We start from the raw sequence: 21,417 nt of genomic DNA on the forward strand, positions 1-21,417 counted from the left end.
AACGGTGTACTTATTTTATGGCACATTTTTAGCCTATTGCAGTTTTTTTATGTACCGTGTACATATGTTTCACGTGCTTTTTTAGTGGAAAGTAGCTAATGTCTGTTGCCGCTAGCCAAAGCAGAAGCCATCCGAATCTGTAGAGTAGCCACAGGAAAAGCCACGTCAACGTTGGCGTTGTCAGAGAAGGACGTACCGTACGCTTCGTGACAGAATATCTGTGCTTATGCTATATTATCAAGACTAGCACCATGGAACAGTTGTACCACGCCTCGAACAGCATTGTTGCAGATATTCAGCAGTGCTTCAAGAGATACGAAACAGCGACAGGCAGCGATGCTTCAGACACGGAAAGCACTATTCAAGCTATGATGAGCAGACTGATGGAAAACTGTGAGCGCCTCAGCATATTAGCAAACAAGGAACCGATCGCTCGTCGCCAAACAGTAAAGATGCGTGTGGACGAACTCAAGTACGAACATAGGCATTTGAACGCGGCTTTTAGCAAGCTCCAAAGGCAGAGGTATGAACGTGAAGAAGCCCTTCGAAGTCGAGAAGAACTTCTGTCAAGGAAATTCTCGCCAAACTCTAACCAAGACACGTCCATTTTCATTGACCAGTCGCTTCAGTTTCACTCCAGGGCAACAGACGCAAATCGGCAAATGGACGACCTTATCAGTCATGGAGGCAATGTGTTAACAAACCTCAAGGAACAGAGGGGAACTTTGAAAGGCGCTCACCGTAAAATGCTAGACGTTGTTAACACACTCGGCATGTCAAACACCGTTATGAGGTTAATCGAAAAGAGGACTTACCAAGACAAATTTATCCTGTTCGGAGGGATGCTCGTCACATGTGTGATCATGTTTCTGGTCGTGAAGTACCTCACATAGGCTGTGTCACAGAGCTACAGGACTGACTTACCCTCGAGATGTGTATTGTGTTGAAATAAATTTATGGACACTCGTATACTAGAGAACAGCTTTATTAGCAACCTCGGTAAAAGATGAAGAACCAATCATTTTAGCTTCTTGTTAAGGTTCTCTGTGATGGCTTCAAGGAAGTCCATGGTGTGCAGGTAGTCACTTTCCTTGACACTAGAATAACAAAGAGCTCTGTGTCACAGCACGTACACATAGCGACACTGCAGTATAGTGCTCAACAGCAACCTTTTGACATAGAACTTTCATCTTTTCGATCACATACGTCGGTGTTTCCCAAACTGTGGGTCGCGACAGTCTGAGCGAGAGGGTCGTGAAACGTCTCGCTCTTGTTACTTCGTTATTCCCTTGACCGGGTTAAGTACACCACACATGTACACACACAAAATGTCTGCAGACAACTGTGATTGTGAGTGATGCCACAGTGGTTGGTCTTAGATCACATAAGATTAATCTATTTGTTATTATAAGCCATTGTCAAATTACTCCTATCACACAAGAGTAATTTGACAATGGCTTATAATAAGAAATCAATTTGAATTTGAACAACAAAAAAAGTCAAAGCCATCAGTGCATTGTGGAGAACAGCAGCACGTAGATGTGCCTGTATTTGGGCATACTGGGTTTCTTACCCTTTCATACCCTCCCCTACATTCCTCTCTCTCTCTCTCTGATACAGAGACAGACAAAGGACAAGTGGTATCTTCTGAACAAGATAGTGCATAAATGTTGTGTTTGTCCATTCCTGTATGCCAGCCTCGGCTTGGTTATGTTCCATCATCCTGCTGAATGGTTTTTCCCATGACTGCCTTATTTTGCTCATTCACAGTATTTTGAAAAATGCTAAGAAAATGTATGAAGTGAATAGCTCAATGCTAACACTGTCACCAAGGTCATATGTACAAGCACTGTATCACAGCATACATGCAGTATTCTGAAGGTGCAGGGGCTTGTTTCTTTTCCACAGCAAGGATGAAAGGAGAAAAAAAAAGGGCACCAAGAGCATGAAAATTGAATCACTGGCATGATACACAGCACATCACTCGGTTTTGTAAAGTCTTTCCAGCTCGAAAAGTAGAAGCTGAATCTAGCCTCCTTAGCCGGAAAAATATGAGTCTAGAAACACAAGCATCCAAACACGAAGGAAAACTACACTGATGTTTGCAGATTACGCAGTAGTTAAACAGAATGCTCTTAGAGGTGTGTGCTATAGTAGACAATGCATGGATCTCATACTTACTTCTTGATCCCATGAATGCAACCAGCCAAATCTTTGGTCATTTTGCCGGACTCAACAGTTTCGACACATGCATGTTCTAGAGCTGTACAAAACCTGCAAAATATACAATGTTGCAGCTCTGACTTTGTACTTCTGTGTGACCTTCACAACTGAAAAGCATATGTTTCGTAAAAGATGATAGCACACTTTTTGAGATCACTGTTGTTGTCTAACTTGGCCCTCTGTTCTAGTCCACGGGTCCACGCAAATATGCTGGCGATGGGGTTCGTACTTGTTTTCTTTCCCTTGATAAGAAAAAAATTCTATTATAAGTAAGGCAAATCGAGAGAGCAACTCTAAAACTCACCTTCTGGTGTTCCCTGTAGTGCCTAGTCACTGTGCCGTGGGCAGCTTCTGCTTCTACAGTCTTGCCATCGGGACACAAGAGCACACTAGTCATTAATCCCAGAGAGCCAAACCCTGAAACGCCAAAACACAACTGGTCAAATCTTGAGGGCTATAGAGACCAGGAACAGAGATTGCTCCGGGAAGAAGCCTCACAAGGGCATGTTTCACAACTCAATGTTGTCGTGCACCCGTATGTATTTGTACTGCTGCACATTTTCTGTATGGCGCACATTGACTACTGTTCAAATCCCACAATGCTTTAGTTACGGGCCCCATATTTCACGTGGATGTTGAGCAAGTCAAACTGCTCACAGGTGGTAAACAAACAATAACTTGTCTAACTACGTCACAAAGACAAACTATAAGCTGTATTGTAGCCATGAATGTTTGGCCTGTTGTTGTTACATGTACATACTTAGAGCCTCGCGCTTTAGGGTTAACCAGGTAAAACCCGGACAACCCTGACAGCCGAACCCGCGCTAAAGCACAAACACTTATATGGGCTCGGGTGAATATTAAATACTTTGCATTTCGCTCTGCCCCTCGCAATGTTAATTTTCCATTTTTTCTTTTTCACCCGAAAATCTGCTCTCCCACACGATATCACCCGTGGCTCTGCCACGACCTACTAGATTATAACGACCCCTCACCTGTCATAGGCACCCCTTCCCCAGCGCCGCATTTGGAAGCTAGCGGTGGTGCTACTCATTGGCCCGGTTCTTGCTTCCTCAATTTCTACGATACTTTGTGCTTCAGCTTACCTAAGTATTTTTATACAAGCGGTGGATGTCCCGCAGGAGATGCTTCTTTCTAAAGTTGATTATCATCATCATTCTAGGCGTTTTCACAGAAGTGATTGCTGTCGTCTGCTAGGGTAGACGTACTTCCGCTTCTGCTCGTTCAAAATTCAAATTTCCATCGTCCAATCATGATGTAGATCTCACAGGCCGACGAGTAGCGCCCCTAGCGGATCGTGCGGACGGACTTCTCATAGAGGTTGCTGATTATGACGTGGTCGTTATAATCTAGTACGTTGTGGTCTCTGCATGCATGCAAGCTTGTCCTTACTAAAGTCAACTTCTCCTGAGTGCTTCGTTCCTTGCATTCGTTGTATTTTCCACATTAGACATAAAACGTGATTTTTGCCCCCAAATTTGGAAAAAAAAATTCTAAAATTACATACATATCACACTTTTACAATAGGGTAGTGGGCTATTATGGTCAGTCAGAAAAAAACACAAAATGACACCACACTAGGTATTGGCAGTAGTAGGTCGAACTTGACAATGAGAGAAGGAGTGTGGACATGGCACACCAGGAAAAGTATTCCAGTGCGGTCAAACACGTTTGTACGCAGGTGACAGGTGTTCTTACATAGACCTGAAGCATTGGAAAGGCACTGGATGGATGACATTATATAGCTAACCACAGTGAAATCACTTAGGACCTCTAGTCACCTTGTTTCATGCATGTACAACCTTAATTTAATCGGGAGACAGAATATACTTGTATCTGCAGGGCATTCTTGGTTGCATTTTATTTAGGGGTGTGCAAATCCTAATATTTGAAGTTGAATCGAATATCAAATCGAATGAGAGAAAAAATGTTGAAAACCGAATCGAATATTGAATATTAGTGCAAGTTTTACAATACAGTATATGCCTTTTGTACTAGAAACCTGCAATTTGTAGCCCATGGCTATAGTGTAATTTTTCTGGCATGAACTGTCACATGAGAGAGAGACATGCAATTCTTCAATAGGAAACCCTACACTTTAATCTTACTTGCCAGAGTTTCCTGCTTTGCTGGTTAGTCTGCAATTCCCACGGTAATTATCTTTATTTCAGAATTGTACGTATTTTTATGTAAGGCAGTGGCATGTTACAGAGATGAGGCTATAATTCCTTCTGAGCATCCACAGGTCACTTATGAAGCAAAACAGGCTGGCGCTCTGCCTCAGTTTTGTCATGAATGTGCGTTAGCTTCTTTGCTGAAGTGTGCATGTCTTTCCCGGGGAAGTTGCATTGCTGGAACTTTCAATGTAAGGGGCATCTTTAAGACACCATTACTGTTGCTAGGCTGCAAGTATTATTTAACAGTCCTAGCTTTTCAAAGGCAACCTCCCAGACACCAAATGAAAATCCACCGCCAGCACCGCTAAAGTGCAGGTGGAAGGGCAGTCACCTCCTCAGGTTAAGTATACACAAACACACACAAAAATAAATAAATAACGAAACAAATGGCTAATGTTATCTAAACAAACTGCTAAACAAAACCTGCCCACCTGTGTTGGTCCTGCAGCACTGGCATTATCGTAAAGCAGGCTTCACCTCATGTTGAGAAGCATCAGGTTAAGCCCACTTTCAGGGTGGTGTCCTTCATATTTGTGGAATAGTCTAACACATTCGCCGACCGATTTTCCAGACTCCGATTTTTCGGACACGCTCGAATATTCGAACTCGTTCGTGGAACGGCCGCGGGTCCCATAGAGTTAGTGTATAAGAACGTCCAAAATTTCGGATGCCGTGCAGCTCCGTCGCTCGATATTTCGGACTCTGTTTGCCCAGTCAGCGAATTTCTCTCATGGGGTGACAGAATGGTATCATCCTAAATTTTTATTTTAAAAAAATCAACCAACTAAAATATTGAGGAAAAAAAATAGGCAATGAGTGGTCATTTTCCGTTCTTCTGAGTAGAAGAGGTCTGTCGTAACACTTTTGCGTCTTCGTTTTTAGCCAACAGCTCAATTCAAAAGGCACAACACGTGCTGTCCGCCAGCGAGTCGCGCGACGGCGCTGTAAAGCGAGCTTCACCTAAAGCACGCATGCGTTAGGTGAAGCCGACTTGCGGACTTGGTGCCGGCGGTGCCTCTGTCAGTGGACGGTAACGAAATGTTGCTTGATGTTATCAGGCAGGGCTCGGAGCACGTAATGAAAGCCTCGACAATTTTTTCCAGCCTACTAGTGCTTACTAAAGCCTATTTTACAGCCAAATTCGTTTTTTCTGACTGCTCGATAATTTGGACTTTTGCACAATCCCTGCAGAGTCCGAAAAATCGGACGGCGACTGTATTCGGAAAATCGAATATTATGTATTCGACTCACGAATCGAATAATTCGAGTTAATGATATTAGATTCAAATTCGAGATCTCTAATATTTGCACATCCCTGATTTCTTTATAAGTATTGCGGGGGTGCAAATTATTTACCTTGGGCAATGATATCTGACTGCACATCACCGTCATAGTTCTTGCATGCCCAAACAAAGCCTCCTGATGACTTGAGGACCTGTGCGACCATATCGTCGATGAGTCTGTGCTCGTACCACATTTTCTTTGCTTCGAATCTTGCTCTGTACTCTCTAGAGGTTGAAAGCAAGATCAAAATGGTGTTTCAGTCCTACCTGAATACACTGCACAACAGAACTTGTGTCAAACAGTACTAGAATAATTAGGTTCCTACAATTATAGAGCAAGCTGAACAAATGTGCAACACAATACAAAATAAAATTTTCAGATTGGAGCGTTTGACAACAGAAGACATTTTGCAAAATTAGGGATTCATTTGTCACGTCTCTACAAAGATGTGCATGACCAGGGATGGCATCCCACCCCTGCACACACAGAAAGGACTATACAACACCCCAAGAATTACCTGCCAGAAAGAAAAAAAAAATAAGGAAGCCTGAAGATCCACCAGATGAGGGTATCACACTCCCTCAGTGAAATTCATTTGTCATTATTTGCGTATGTCATTATGACTGTTGTGTGTTAGACTCCGTAGAGGAACAGAAACCCGAGTTGAGCTGCTGCTACAAGAGAGCTGTTTATTGTACTGAGTACCAAGTGTGGACTGCCCTTAGGCAAAGCCCGCCAGGAAAGATAAACAAGGGTGGGAATATGAGAAGCGAAAGCCTTGAACTCGCTGTGCAAAGACTCAGTATGAAGATGAGTCAATGGCTGGGATTGAATGCCATGCCAGATACCCCACAATGGCTACCTTGTACTCTAAAAGATCTGATCTTTTGTACCAAAGGCTAAACTAATTTATTATTCTGGATTTGTTGTGGTTGCTGTGAGCTCTTTACCTAGCTTTGCAAGCCTGAAGTTTTCTGGGAATATTTTTGTCTAAATTCGGGGAGTAAAAATCGGGTAAATAAATGTGCACTAAATTCATGCAAATTTGGACAGACTTCCAGTACGTTAAATTCGCAGAGAAATCGGGCTCAGTTACTCAAACTAACTGGACTGCTTTGGTGCAAATGGTGATGTAACTGCGTCTGCTGCCAAACAAGTTACTGTGCATCCCTACAGACGTCTCGATGAGGGCAATTTGGTGGGTAAAAACTAGGTTTCACCGTAAAGAGACAACCTTCAATTTGGGGTGCAAATTCGAGGAAGAATCGGGTTAAACCCTAAAACTTCAGGCACTAATGACGAAGTTATTTCCAAAATTCCTTCCTTAAAAGTGAGATTTTGGTTTCTGTTCAGGTAGTAATAACCCTTCCACAGTAATGGCTCTCAAGTGCATTACTACTTGGCTCACTTTTCATAGATGTCCTGGAAGATGTCCTTGAAGCGCCCATCATAGTGTTTTAGGATGGTGTTTTTGGTGCTAAGGTAGAGAGGCCACTCCTTCATGAGTGCATACTCAAAGCAGCTGTGAGCAAACCCAACGATGGACTCATCCGTGTTGTACATGGCCATGGTTACACCTCCGGAATCCTTGAAGTCAAACACCACGTGGCGCTGCTTCTCGCTACCGTCAGCTGGCGTGAACACCAGCTCCACTTTGCCTATGTTGTTGACCGTGCGGTCCATTGCCTTGTACTGGAACAGACAACACTGGACTTTGCATGCTCTGTCTTTGGATGACATTCTCTACTGACGTGACAGTGTCAATTTTTTCAGTTTCCTTATGCCACTTCTGTCAACGTTAGTGCAAAGTGTACAGTTCAAAATCAGGTTTGTTTGCACAAACACTAAGAAGAATCCTCAGCGTTGTCCTCAGCAGCTTTGGTAGTGCTTCGGGCCTGCAGTCGTCAATGCTGCTTGTGTATGGAGCACGGGCAAGGCTACTGAGGATGGCACTGAGTAATTTCCTCAACTTTTGTGCACGTGGGCCCTGTGGTTTGTATTGTTTTAAAATCTAATTTTCAAATTAGCAACACTTCTTTTCTGTTGAGGGCGTTAAGCCGAGATAGTACTGAACTATACTAGTAATAGTGAACATAGCAGCAGGAGGCAAGCGAGCTGGTGACTCGAGCAGACAGCATTTAGTAGCACAAAGTATTTCTGTCATGGGACATCCTTGGCATGAAATAAGATTTGTCATAGCCATCCAAGCCCACATTTGGGTCTGCCCGCTGCAAATACAGTCAAACTCCTTTATAGCGAACACCTTTTTAACGAAAGTACCACTACAGCAAATTTTTTTGGTGGTCCCGCTGGAGCCTCTAGGTCCAATAATGGACATCCTTTTTAACGAAAATACCTTTACTGCAAATTTTTTTTGCTGTCCCCTGAGTTTCGTTGTAAAGGAGTTTGACTGTACAAACATTTCATTTTAATGAAAGGTTCAAACGAAACTGTCGCGTCCATGAAATTTTTTGCACCATATACCTTTCTGACCACTGTCACATTTTTGCTAATTTTTTTTCTTGCTCATCACATTTTTGTTGTTAATAGTATTTTATTACATTCGCCATTCACCACGAGCAGTTTCTGCTGCTCCATACTGGAACTCTATAGTGATGGCTCAACAATGTTTGACATATTTAATACAGTGCAATCCCATTAATTCGAACTTAAAGGGGACCTGAGATTTGTTCGAATGAAGCAGAGTTCGAACTAAAGGGAGCCGCTCTGAATGGGGGGCTTGATCTATTGACAATGCACATTAGCTGCATTGGAGACACGTCATGGTTCGCTAGGCCTTGCCACACGTAAAAATAAGTTGCTCACGTATGTGCAGGGACCTGCCCTACAATATCACACAAAAATACATAAAGGAAGAAGTCTGCCTGCCTGATTATTGCACCCAGACATCCAACGGAAGTGTACAATTCGTGATACCTATTGCTTCTACCAAGATGGTACCAAGGCATTGGTTCTTATAGTGGCTCAGTACCTCAACTATGCCTGCTTACAAAACTATGGATATACTGTACTGCTGAGGATAGAGCAAAATACTGTAAACGAATGAGTGTCTGCTCACTTGGTCTCCGAAGGCATGCCTCCCAATTACAATAGGCTGAGTCCATCCAGGCACAAGACGAGGAATGTTCTTGCAGAGAATGGGTTCACGAAACACAGTGCCCCCGAGGATGTTTCTGATTGTTCCATTTGGACTAGGGTACATCTTCTTCAGGTCGAACTCTGAATTGTTAAAAGGACAAGTTCAATACAGTTCGGCACAAAAGGTAAAAGAAGCATTTGATTCATGTTGTACGAATATTCAATCGTATCTTTGGAGTATTAGAATTTCATGGGGCAGGGGTATGACACCAGTGCTAACTTGATATTGAAATGTATATTCATATAAATGTATCCATACAAGACAATATTGTGGGGAGTTACTGGGAAAATCCCTGATGAAATCCATTCTAGAGATTCTGAGTAACATTCTGGGATGCTGTAACGAGTCTTTTTGTAAAACTTATCAATATACATCTCAGTTTACACCTGTATTTACTCGCATAATTTGCGCACTTTTTTTTACAGAAAAATGACGCGAAGGTTGGGGGTGCGCAAATTACGCGAGGCATTAACAAGCCGACTTGAAAAATGTGCAAAATCTGTTAAAAGATGGTCCTTTAGGTGAGTAATACAATACAATCTCGGTGATAGTAATCTCACGGGGTAGCGGAAGACATTCGTATCGTCCGATATTCGTATTTAAAAAAATTACACCAAAATAAAAATTTAGGCAAGAAAATAGACAGTAGCTGTTCATTTTCTATAAGGTCGTAAGGATTTTCTCTCTTCGTTTTTGGCCAATGCTGTAAAAATTTGCGAGATGATTCAAAAAGGCCCAGCACGTGCTTTCCACGCTTTTTCTAAAGCGAGCTTCTCCTAAAGCACGCATGCGTTAGGTGAAGCCAGCTTGCGGAATGCTGACGCGTATGTTGCCGCCAGAAGTTTTCCTGATATGTTCCCTCCACGTGTTCCGGTCGTTCTTTCCTAAGCCGGCGCGATGTCACACAGTTTCGCGGTTTATTGTAGTGAGGGGATAAAAGGTCAAAACAGAGATAAGATTCCATACCCGGTAATCCCTTTGATCTTATCTCCTCCACCAAGGGAGAGTCATTGCTTGCATTACGCAACATGATGTAGGGAATTCGTGGTGAGGATCTCCCTCCTTTTTCGAAAGAAGGAGCAGCATGCGTCCCGTGACGAGAGAGCGTCAGGTAGAACGACCTCTGTAGCGCACGAAAGTGGGAGTGCGCGAATTACGCGAGCAAATACGGTATATTGCCAATTTTTATGCAATAACAGCTGACTAAAAGAACCAGTTGTTTGCACAAATACGATTCAATGCAGAATGTTACTCATCTTGCTGCGAGGCGTGAATCTAAGGTATCGATTATTGTGAACAGCAGTCTGGTTTACCAACCCCACAGAACGTGCGAGAAACTGTCACAATACCTTCAATGTGTGCTGTGTGAAATACTGAAGGACTGAGGACAGCTAATGAAATATATAAAATATATGCATACAATATCTGTATCCTCACCATCTTACCTTCAACTCTTGCTTCATCTGGAGTTATAGTCGCACACTTGATGCCCACATTATGTTTCTGGATTGCGTAGGCAGAGTCAAATGTCACCTGGTCGTCTGTCTTATCTCTGTTGGGCAGGCCAAGATCGAAGTAAATGCATTCCAGCTTTAAGAATGGGAAGATCAGCTGCAAACACAAGCACAACAAATGTTCATTAGCTACCAAAATGTGCACAAGGTGCAGTTTCATGTCCACAGGTTCTGTCCATAGCAAAATACGGCACCCTAGTCACAACAATCTGCATTCAAAGTAATATCGTTGTAGTATCGGGCCTATCGTATGTGCATCACAGAACGTGAGAAAGGAGAATAAAGTCTGGGAATGAAGGAATGAGGCCGGGTGATTCCTTTACACTCTGCAATAATGTGGAACTCATGTGAAAACCCACTAGGCCAAATGGTCTTTAAACAGGTGCTTGTGTCTGTACTTATAACCAGGGACTGAAACTGCAATGGAACAGGAAACCGCTTGGAACCCAAATTTTTTCAAGAACCGTAACCGTAACGTAACCGCAATTCACCATCGGCAATTAACCAAAACCGAAAAATGTGATTTCAGTTACTGCTTCATGTCAATAGATTCAAGCACAAACGTGAACAACTTTGGATGTGATATTTGTATTGCTTTACAACTCCGATTAGTGGTGCAGTACGCGCTTCTGTTAAAGTAGATCTCTTCGTCATTTGTTTTTCATTCAGAAGTTGTGTAGACAGCGTACAATTTTATGTGCTTGGACCCATAATCGGATGACATACGCATCGTATGACATGTATTGCGTACGCCCCTTATGGGTTATGAACTGTATTATTGTGATCATGTAAGATGCAAGGTGTAGCATGTTGTTTGTTTCCACATCTGTTTGCTTAAGTGCTGAACGCACACAGTTTTTCTTGCTACAGCACGAGCGAAATGAATGTGCACGAGATAATAGAGACTGCAACAAATTCTTTTACGGGGAATGTCACAAACGACCAATGTGCGTCGAAGCTCACTCTTTCTTCCACCTGGCAGATGGCACTGCACCACCTTTTCGGAGCGCAATAGATAAATAAGTTCATTTTTACCAGTTTGCACTTTGTAGCTCATTTTGAGTCGTCTACGCAGCCTGCAAATATTGTAGAGAGAAAAATGAAAGGGAAAAAGCACAGTTCAACTGTTCGGTTACCGGTAACCGCGAATATTAAAATGGCTAATCCTGTAACCGAAACCGCTTTCAGAGTTTTGACGCTGAACCGTAACCGAACAGATATTTGTTTCGGTTTCAGTCCCTGTTTATAACAACCTGGGATAATGTGCCCTATTATAGGGAAGGCACTCTGAGACAGTTCGGAAATGATGGATGTTAATGACACCAACAAGCAAAAATGGGCAATGTTTTTAAATGTTTTAATCTCTCTAAAAACTCTTCTTATCGACACCAGTATATTGCGTTTAACCTTCTCGCACTTGAGATCATCCAGTGCGTAACTACCTAAAACAGTTGCACCTAACTAATCAATGCTGCAGCCTTCAAGGCAAAAAAAGAAAAAAAGTAATGATAGGTAGCTTGACAGACTTCAGGAGCATATGTTGGTCCTTTTAGACACACACCTTTTCCTTGATTCTCTCCCATATAATCCTGGTCATCTCATCACCGTCAAGCTCGACCACAGGATTTGCGACAGTAATTCTTTTGTCCACCCCATCTAAATAGATGAAAAGGATGTAAACATTAGCGAGAATGTGAGAGCAATACAATTAACTGAAGTTTCAAAGGTCCAAAACAAGATCGATTTTTTAAATTTGACAGTTGTTTTATCTACAAGAAAACTATTAGAGCTGCATAAATTTTGTTTTCATTATATGGCCATATATCGCCATATATATGGCATATATGCGGCCATCCTGTAGGACAGCATATGTAGTACTTTATATTATGACAGCATATGTAATATTTTATATTATGACAGCATATGTAGTACTACATATGAGTGACTTTTTCGGGTTAAATACCTTTCCTAGATTCCAGGGAAGGGGGGGGGGGAATCGGGCACTATTTTTTAAGTCTGTAATTTGGGAAGAAATCGGAGGATAGTTGTGCCTTCGGGTGTTATTGGGTGTTTTTGTTTCTCCTCTTGTTTACTGTGTCCTCTCCTAATCTTTCTTTTCTTTTTTTTTTTGTGCGTGTGGTGGATGACGTATCAGCGCTAATCCCCGAAGGCATACACAGTGCTGACACACATGGCTGTATTTCTGGGAATGTAAGTGACCAATTCTTACAGGTGTTACACGTGGCGACCTTTGTTTATCTCCAGTGGAAACGTCACTTGAGGATTTCGTAGCGAATGGAATTCAGGGAGAAAGCAGGCTTAACCCAAATTGGTCCGAGGTCAGTTCGGTGGGAGTGGGGAGGTATAACCGGGTGGAATCGGGCTTAACCCAAAAAAGTCACTCCCCTAAGCATATGCAACTACTGGATGACTGATTAGCCAAAATTAACTAACTTAACTTAACTAACATTAATTAACTTATTAATTTATGTGTTCTGGGAAATCTGAGATGGCAGAATTTGAGTCAGTCATTATTCAAGCTCATCGTCCTTGTTGGACACCCTGAGAAACGAACGTACCTTGAGATATAAATTGCCAAGTTTTGCTATGCAAATGAGCCGAAACCAGAACTAAGCACTACTCGAGCACAGAAAGAGCGACAGGCATTCCACGCGAGAGAGTCACATGCTCTGGGGCGATGGGCCTGATTGGAGTAGGCGCTAATCTGTTGGCTAGATAAGCCGCTCTACGACCCAGATAAGGCCAAGGTCGTGCCGTTTCTGCGCGTACTTCTTGTTTCTACGCGCGTGGTGAGGGCGTAGCTCTGATTTCGGCTAATTTGCATTGCAACTTTCTGGAATTTATACCTCAACTTCTCAAGGTACGTTTGCTTCTCAGGCTGTTTGATCAGGACGATGGATTTGAATAATGACTGGCTCAAATTCTGCTGTCTCGCATTTCCCAGAAAATATCAAGTTCATAAGTTAATTAGTGAATTTTAGCTAATTAGTCGTCCAGTGGTTGCATACGCTGTGCTACAGGATACCCGCCCTCTGTCGTGTAACCCACCTGCGAAAACGAATCTTATCCAGCTCTATTGATTTTCTAAATAAAAAGTTTGTGGCGCAAAAATAAAAAAAGAAATGAAATAGAAACACCCTTTGTAACTGAAAAGTGGCTTCAAAATCCAATGAAGCAAAGCGAAGCGGCGAATAGACCATTAAAACAAGAAAACCAATAACAATCCCCTTTACAATTACACCAACAAAAACGAAACAGAAGGAACAAAACACAATCACGACAAATAAAAATGGCACCCCAGTATATCCGAAACAATATCCGAATCCGAATATTTTAATGATGATAACCGAGGTGTTACACGCGCGCACACGCACAACAAAGTGTCATTTGCGGGATAACTTGGGACGAAGTGCCGATGTTCATTTGCTTACGTATACGTGGTTCCAAAAAATGCACCATGCGGGGCTTTTTCGGTTCGACACCCTAATTTAGCATGTTCAGCTGCAGTCGATCGTGCAGCAGAATCCCCGAGAAGAAGCTGTAAAAGAACCCTTCTATTCTCACGACATATTTCGTGATAACACAGCACTGTGCTGCCACCTGAAATGGGGGCGTATATAAAAACTGCGTTCCCACGATGGTTTCAACACACGCAACCTAAGCAACACGACGCAGAGAAAGATCAGATGGATGTGTCTTATGAGTGCGGTACTTCATGTTGCAAAGCTATATGCTGCAGACGAGAAAAACTGCGCGTCTACACCTACGCTGTGACGGTTCCAGTTTTCGCCGCGCCTGGGAACCCCGCGCGCGAGGCAATAGCGCACGAGTGCAAGGGGTGTCGAATGTCGGACGAGCGCACGCGATAGGAATGTCACCGAACGTTCTTTACGTCCTTATTAAGCGACCCCAGAAGTGCCCTCTCCCGTGAGCTATGTGTATGAACTGGCAGTCGAATTTATGTCGAGCCGAATCGATATGGCAGCATGTTGCTCATTGTCCTATAGGCCGACGCAGGAACTGCGTCGACATTTGCCTCGCGTAGTCCGATGAAACACCAACGAAGACCCGAATAAAATTAGTGCCAGCCGGAGATCCATCCAGGGCTATCCGACACCACCTAGATACAGAAAGCCTGCTTACTCGTCGACGTGACGTAACAACTATGAGTCAGCGAATCGGGATCGCGCTTTCAACGGCGGTAGCTCGCAGCCATGGAGACGAACCACCGTCGTCTGCAAGAAGCGATTGAACGTCCCCGCGTACTAAACGAAAAAACTTTAAAACAAACCGCAAAATGGTCCCATATCTTTCCCAAAGACTGATTTTCTAGAAAGCGTGTTGCACTTTTCGTCTACAGATTCAGGTCTGCAGGTTCCAAGTTATAGCTGCAATCATTTGAGATTTGAATTCGCAGAACAGCGATTCGCAGTAGCAGATGAATTTCGACTTTATATGCCCACGTAGCGAAGGAGGGAGAGGAGGCAGGCCCTCTGTATCTAGGTGGCGTTGGGCTATCTCGGCGCGAACTATAAGCCGACATGCGACATCTGACGCTGTTTTTACAGGGTCCCAACAGGTTTTGTGCCAGAAGGGTAGCTAAGGCCAAATAGGTACCGACAGGGGTTTCATGCCTAATGTGCTGGCTGTACATTTCTAGTATTCACCATCCAATAATCATTTACACGAGTCTGAGGAGGCACTGTAAAACCTCATACAACGAAGCTAGGTCTCTGTCGCACCAGCTTGTTGCATTGTTCTCTTTTCCATATTCAGCATCAAATTCCGCGAAATCTGCGAGCAATCGTGCGATAAACGTTTCGCGTGCAGCGACACTACATGTTCATAACTTCCGCTACAGTATTTGCGTGTCTATCAAAGCATTGCAGGATACAAAAGCTAACGGCTATATGGTACACGCACGTGTCCTCGTGCTCCCTGTCTAGGGTTTGTATTCGTCTGCAATGCACCAGCTCACCTGCACCGTAGCCCTTTGGCCGCTGATCCACAGACAACCCCGCGCGCATACCATTTCCTATACTTCCTTAGTATAGTTAGTCTGACGGCTGCGAGGAAGATACATACACCCTTCAGACTAAAACCTAGCACGTATATGACAGACAGAGCCGCCTCAAGAGGTCATCGTGTCCTGATTCATGAACCGCGAAAACGCCCAGGTTTCGGCAACGTCGAAGCTTAGTCCTTGTATGCCATAGGCTATCTGCTTTTGCGAACACATCACACATTGGTTTACTGTGCCGGCCAGATTCGTCTTCTCTTTGATGTTGGCTACGGCGGGATAACCTAATCTTGGGCACAAAATAATCCCTGTGACTGTCAGACGACCGCAAGGCTATACAGTAAATAACCGCGGGAAAACATGTTCATAATAATAGGTCCATAAAAAGAGTCTTGCGTATAGTTGCTGGTCTGTCCTACACTGATCATGCCGAGTTCCTTTTTCATAAGTATGAGGTTTTAAAACTAAATTCTTTGTACAAATATCGCATATTACAGTTCTACAAAACGATGACAAGGACAAACAATCAACACTTAAATTTGATGAATCAGTATAGATATACGTATCCTCTAAGGACTGACCCAAAATTTCGCCTCCCGTTTAGTAGAACCACGGTCCCTCAATTGAGGGACCGTGGTAGAACAAATTATGGTAAACAATCAGTCACTTATCAGCTTCCTATCTTGCTAAATATGTTGGCTTCTATATTGATATCTTTGCTTTGTCAAATTCTAATATTAAAAAGCTCTTTATTGTATTTTCTTTTCTGGTTGCACGTCGTATTTTGGTTATCGAACTAGCTGTACGGATTTTTCTGATTCTTTGTTTGTATAAAGTATTGAATGTAATGTAAGGGAGTCAGGGCCTAGTCAAGCCACATGCTTTTTTGTCCTGATTTCCAACACCTTGAGTGTGAAATAAAATTATCTATCTAATCAGCCACTCCGGTCAGTTGGACTTTACGATTTCTGCGCTCGTGCAGCAGGGTGTCCTCAAACCACACCTTCAAGCACCCAACCGAGGCACAAAACATCAGCTCAGCACTTCTAACTGTCCTACAGCGTTGTTTCGAATCGTAAAGGGTTCCAAATTTCCTGCGCTCACAGCAGATGCCATCATTCAATGGCCAGCTGCTAAGCCTATACATCTGCATGCGTCAATGCATATTGTCTATAGCGACAGCGGCGTCTGGGGCACAATAGCAGTACAATGTACTGTACATGCTCCGCACAGACAAGCATCGGGATCTTCACCTTTCTTCGACATTGACAAGGCTGTCGAGAGTAATGCAAAGAAAGGAAAAGAAAAAGTTTTGTTTTAACAGGTATCGTTATAAAGAGTTATTCTTAGCAAATGAGATACTGCGTCGAGACAGCTCATATAACACTGGCCCCTGTGGGTATTATGTGTGCGTATTGCATTACTTCGTAATCTGCATAACACTGGAAGCACCGCGCCTTGGAAACGAGAGGTACAAGTGCACTGTATACTTTATGTAACCACGGGGACAAAGGGACAAGCCTCTCCAGTCTCTTGAACAATGGTATGCCATGTATACCCTTCCCTGAAACAATACATGCTACAGGTGCCAAAACATCACTGTGCAAACCAACATTTTTGAGCCACACTCGGAACCGAGGTAATTGTACGCGCGATGTCTTTGTGCTAACGGTTCAACAAAGTTGTTGTTCGAGTTCGCTGCTACGTTGCCACACTGTGACTACCTAAGGACAAGCTAAGTGTTCAAAGGAAAACGTTTTGACTGGAAGTTCATAACTAACTGATATATGCATGTACATTTCAACAAAATGGTAGTTCGTGCACAATGGCAACCAGGGATTTCCCTACACCCCCCTGAAATTTCTCGGGTGACCCCACCCAGCTCGGCCACCAACACGTTCTGGTAGAGAGTCCGACGCAGCGAATTACATCCTGTACTGTCAAACTTGGGCTGTAGGACCGCAGTCATGCAGATGATCGTACCATGCATTTGTCCAACCTGTGTGCTACCTAGCACACAGGTTGGACAAATGCATGGACAAAAGACTAGCACCTTGTCTCACGAAGATACCTATCTTCGTGAGACAAGGTGCTAGTCTTTCTTCTTTGTTGGTCGTGTGATTATGCATCTTAATGTTGAAATGCCGTTCATAATAAACCTGTATTCTAATGTAGTGTGTTCTAACGTAATAACATGTACAAATAAAACGGGAAAGCTGTGCAGAGATGTCACCAATGTGCCACGATTCTTTCCGTGTCCAGGAAGAATTCGTTAAGTAGAACCTTCACCAAACATAGCCCCCCCCCCCCCATCCCCCCCAGCAGTGAATTTCTGGGGAAATCACTGATGACAACACAAACCGCTCTTCATAACACTCTTAACACGAAGCGTGCGAAGTACTCAACGAGCAGTGCCTCATACCGTGTTTTTTTTTTCTTCTCTACATGCACGAATATCAAAGTGTAAGGCAATCGCACGAGGAAGCCAGCGCGTGGGAGATAACATATGGCATTTGCCACCTCACTCGGAGCAGCGGCGAAGCCGGCTCGTGCATGATAGTGATTTGCTCAGCATGTAGCGCTTATGTCTCTGTTCTCAAACAGGGAAACCAGAGGAAGGCGTGACTGAAGTTAGACAACAATCTTTCTACCGGCGTGCGCCGAATTCTTCAGTCAAGATGCTTTATTTGATTATTAACCTGCTTTTCTTAGCTTTACATCCGAGTGAGTGAAGCAGTTCGATTCCTAGCGACGACTGAGAGAAAAGTGTGGGAAAGAGTGGTGTAAAGGGGGCAAGATAAAAAAACAGAAAAAAAGAAACAGAGAAAAAAAAAAGGCACTTTTTTAGAACGCAGAAACTTTCGTAAACGCCTTCAAAAATAGAACGGATGCGATGTGCTGCAGCAGAGGTTCTGCCGTTCCCGCTGCTTTGGCAAAGATATAATATTCCACTTTCTCAAACGGCAGCGATTCCGTGTCATACTCATAACCGATCAATATCTGCCGCTCGGGTGAACACACCCGTGTGGAAGACACTCTAGCATGTACCGGCGTCGCCAAAAAGTGTTCACGTTAACACCACCAGGGAAAGCCCGGAACAGTCTGGAACTTCCATAAGTCATCCATGGTATCACTTGTTCCAGTGCACATTGTTAAATGTAATCTTCGGGCCTACCGCTTTATCGCGGGTTTCGTCATTCATATCTAGCGTACGTTGCACTTACAACAAATAACGAGAAAAACTGACACGTCACAGAGATCCACTCAAGCAACCCAAGCAGCACAAAGGTTTTTCTCGCGCGCAGCTTTTGTAATTCAAGCACTTCACTGATAAGCACTTGCCTGGGGATTTCAGTACATTGCAAAAGTGTTCTTTATCACTTATCAAAATATGAATAACGAGAGGCTACGTCAGCCTCTTGTCCACTGAGTAAACATCTGTGTAAACGCTCATTTGTTGACGGCGTAAGTTCGATTGCGCGGTCAAGTCACTGCCTGGGAATTTAAGAACATTATGACAAATGTACGTAATCAGCTCCCACAGTTCCCACCGCAGTCCCGTAGCCTGGAAGCCTGTTCCTCATTTAAATACAGTGTGCCGTGTGTAGAGATTTCCGTGTACGTCAAATAGCCTGACATTGTTCATAAGCATATAGTTTCATGTCAATGTCAAACCTCGGATTTTTAATTTCATATTTCTGCACACTTTTTTTTTCGTTCTTTTGCACAAGTAGCGTTTGTGTAACACCATTGAGACTATTTTTTATTGCTCGTGTATCAGGATCATACAGGTCAATTAGCACACATGGAGTAGGCGCTCGGTGAAACAACCTGGGAAGTTATTCAACCCAGGGAAACTAGGGCGCGTCCCTGCCCATCGGACAAGTCTTGTGGTGCCGAGATAATCATCGACGCTAACTATAGTGCGATTCACTCAAAGTTCTAGTTCTCGCAAAGATGAGGGGGGTTCCTTCGCTCAGCAAACAAGCAGACGACAGCAAAAATTTTACAGTCTTTTCGTGTTACGGAGAAAGGGAGGTGCCAGATGTCGCGCGATCCTATCTCTCGGAGTCATTTATACACGGTATCGAGTTCACGTGCCAATTCCCGAAAGTAGGTGAACAGCGCCGACCTGTACTAAGCGCAAGTATAGCATCTCGATGTAGCCACTGATCTGTCTGTGGGCTGCTGCATATTTTGAAACTAGAAAAACCGCACTTGGCAGAGTGGAAGAGACAGTGTTCGGTCATTGCACTAGGAATGGCACAGCTGACGCGTCCCACACACGGATCGCAATTTCCACGTGCTGGTACCAAGAATTGCTTATCACATAAACCCTTTCAATACAGTCGGCCCAACTTTCGCGATCGCACGGCACGGTAAGACACACGTGTACTAATAAATAAATAAATAAATAAATATATATATATATATATATATATATTGCGCCCGGTTGAGATTTTGGAATATTTTCCCGTAATGAACACTCAGACAAGTGGGCACAAGAAGTCCACTTATCAGCTGCAATAACGTTGTTCACGATTTCAGACATATTCTTGAGTTTATAGCCTACTTCTACCCACACTGCTTTATCGCCTTCATGACCACGACGATGAGCTGGCGTGCCGCGTTGCAATCACAGATAATAAGCTGCCTTTGGGATTCTTCCAAAAAGGGGAAGCCTCTGTTGCCACGTTCTACCAATGCCAAGACCTCCCCTCGTCTTATCAGTCAATGGCAGGGAGCCACTAACCCCCTTCTGTTACGGAATGCAAATGCAGCATTGTTTCTGTAGAACCCCGGGAAAAAAAAAAGATAACATCCCGGATGCCAACACGCTCAACTGCACAAGTGTTTTGGGACTGGAAACCAATCGGATCGATTGAATAAAGTCTACCAAAGAGGGACCCTAAAGAACTGGACCTATCGATTAACTTAGACAAAAAAAACTATCTAGAAAATACGCATGCAAAGCGGAACTTCGCAGCTCGCATGAGCAACGAACTCCGTAAAACTATTAAAAAAAAAAAAATAGAAATGAAATCTCGCAACAAGCCCGACGCCTATATAAGGATACTCTCAGCTGTGAAGACATGGCAAAAGCAAAGTTACATTTCGCTGATTTGCAGCCACGTCTACTACAATCTGTTTCAAACTGGCCACGTTTGAACGCCGGCTCTCACCGCCGGAGCCACGTCATTTTCGAGATGGCACAAGCACATCAGTGAACTTCCTGTATTCAAAAGACATTTTCGTTGTGCCCGGAACGATTAAGAGTTACAGAAACGATGCCGACAGAATAAGAATCGACGAAAACGACGTTTGTCAGCATCCCGGCGTCTCACGCCTTCTTGCCTCAGCAATCCATCCACTGTCATAGCCAAAACATCTGCGTGAGCGGCGTAGCGCATTTTTCATTTTCTAATGCCCCCCGCGTGCTGGTCATGCCCCCCGGAAACAGGAAGAGGTCCGCAACGTGAGGAGTGGAGATGAGCGTCATTACACAAGGGTATAATCACCATTATAACCCAGAATGGGATGTCAATGGAATGAGCATTGACGGCTGTCACGTGGGAAAATCAACTTACAGCATCTTGTTTGCGAACGTCCACGCAGTAGTGCCGTTGATGTTTGGTCAATTTCCCTTTGCAGCAGGCGGGAAAATTTGAACACAGCTCTTGCCATTGTTTAGATAGATTGTAACTGCAACAAAACTTGCCGTTTGTGTGTACGAACGTTGTCCGCGAAGAAAAAGAAAGCCCGCGACAGCCAAAGCGGCCAATGAAATGTCGGGAGAAAGGCGAGGGGAGTCGCTCCTTCCGCTGTGCTTTCTCTCTCTGCAAATAAGACGTGAATTTCGAGCTCATCCACGCAGAGTGATAAGAAATACACAGTGAGCCCAGCCACCAGAACGAGTGGGTCCGATTTTTGCCATTCGTTAAAGTTTCAACTTGACACCATGAGCTGATATGTAAACAAAAATAGCACATAATTTCT

General features: G+C 43.6%; 2 protein-coding genes across 3 annotated transcripts; one reads left to right on the top strand and one right to left on the bottom strand.

Moving 5' to 3' along the window:
* The first annotated feature begins 19 nt into the window (after positions 1-19).
* On the top strand, positions 20-969 carry LOC135400736 (Golgi SNAP receptor complex member 2-like). The gene has a single exon (XM_064632614.1). The coding sequence runs from the start codon at positions 252-254 to the stop codon at positions 891-893; it is 642 nt and encodes a 213-aa protein (XP_064488684.1). The 5' UTR covers positions 20-251; the 3' UTR covers positions 894-969.
* Positions 970-21,292, bottom strand: LOC135400735 (isocitrate dehydrogenase [NADP], mitochondrial-like). 2 transcript variants are annotated; one of them, XM_064632612.1, is made up of 10 exons: positions 21,009-21,292; positions 11,941-12,035; positions 10,311-10,476; positions 8,785-8,945; positions 7,114-7,397; positions 5,778-5,929; positions 2,528-2,640; positions 2,368-2,465; positions 2,182-2,274; positions 970-1,097 (listed from the first exon to the last, which is right to left on the bottom strand). In XM_064632612.1, the coding sequence occupies exons 1-10, from the start codon at positions 21,103-21,105 to the stop codon at positions 1,019-1,021; spliced, it is 1,338 nt and encodes a 445-aa protein (XP_064488682.1). In that variant the 5' UTR covers positions 21,106-21,292; the 3' UTR covers positions 970-1,018. The 2 variants fall into 2 exon arrangements, with proteins under 2 accessions (XP_064488682.1, XP_064488683.1); XM_064632613.1 differs by lacking the exon at positions 21,009-21,292 and adding an exon at positions 13,832-13,874.
* Positions 21,293-21,417: the final 125 nt, after the last annotated feature.

The sequence above is a fragment of the Ornithodoros turicata genome, chromosome 7 (genome assembly GCF_037126465.1).
Source record: "Ornithodoros turicata isolate Travis chromosome 7, ASM3712646v1, whole genome shotgun sequence".
Lineage (NCBI taxonomy): Eukaryota > Metazoa > Arthropoda > Arachnida > Ixodida > Argasidae > Ornithodoros > Ornithodoros turicata.

What these genes read in the sequence shown, in the direction of transcription:
- LOC135400735 (XM_064632612.1), bottom strand. Translation starts at nt 21,105, where the DNA reads ATGGCAAGAGCTGTGTTCAAATTTTCCCGCCTGCTGCAAAGGGAAATT. An exon ending in GTCAGATATCATTGCCCAAG is followed by an intron (nt 2,641 to 5,777) that starts GTAAATAATTTG and finishes TTGGCGTTTCAG; the next exon opens with GGTTTGGCTCTCTGGGATTA. An exon ending in ACTACAGGGAACACCAGAAG is followed by an intron (nt 2,466 to 2,527) that starts GTGAGTTTTAGA and finishes TTTCTTATCAAG; the next exon opens with GGAAAGAAAACAAGTACGAA.
- LOC135400736 (XM_064632614.1), top strand. Translation starts at nt 252, where the DNA reads ATGGAACAGTTGTACCACGCCTCGAACAGCATTGTTGCAGATATTCAG.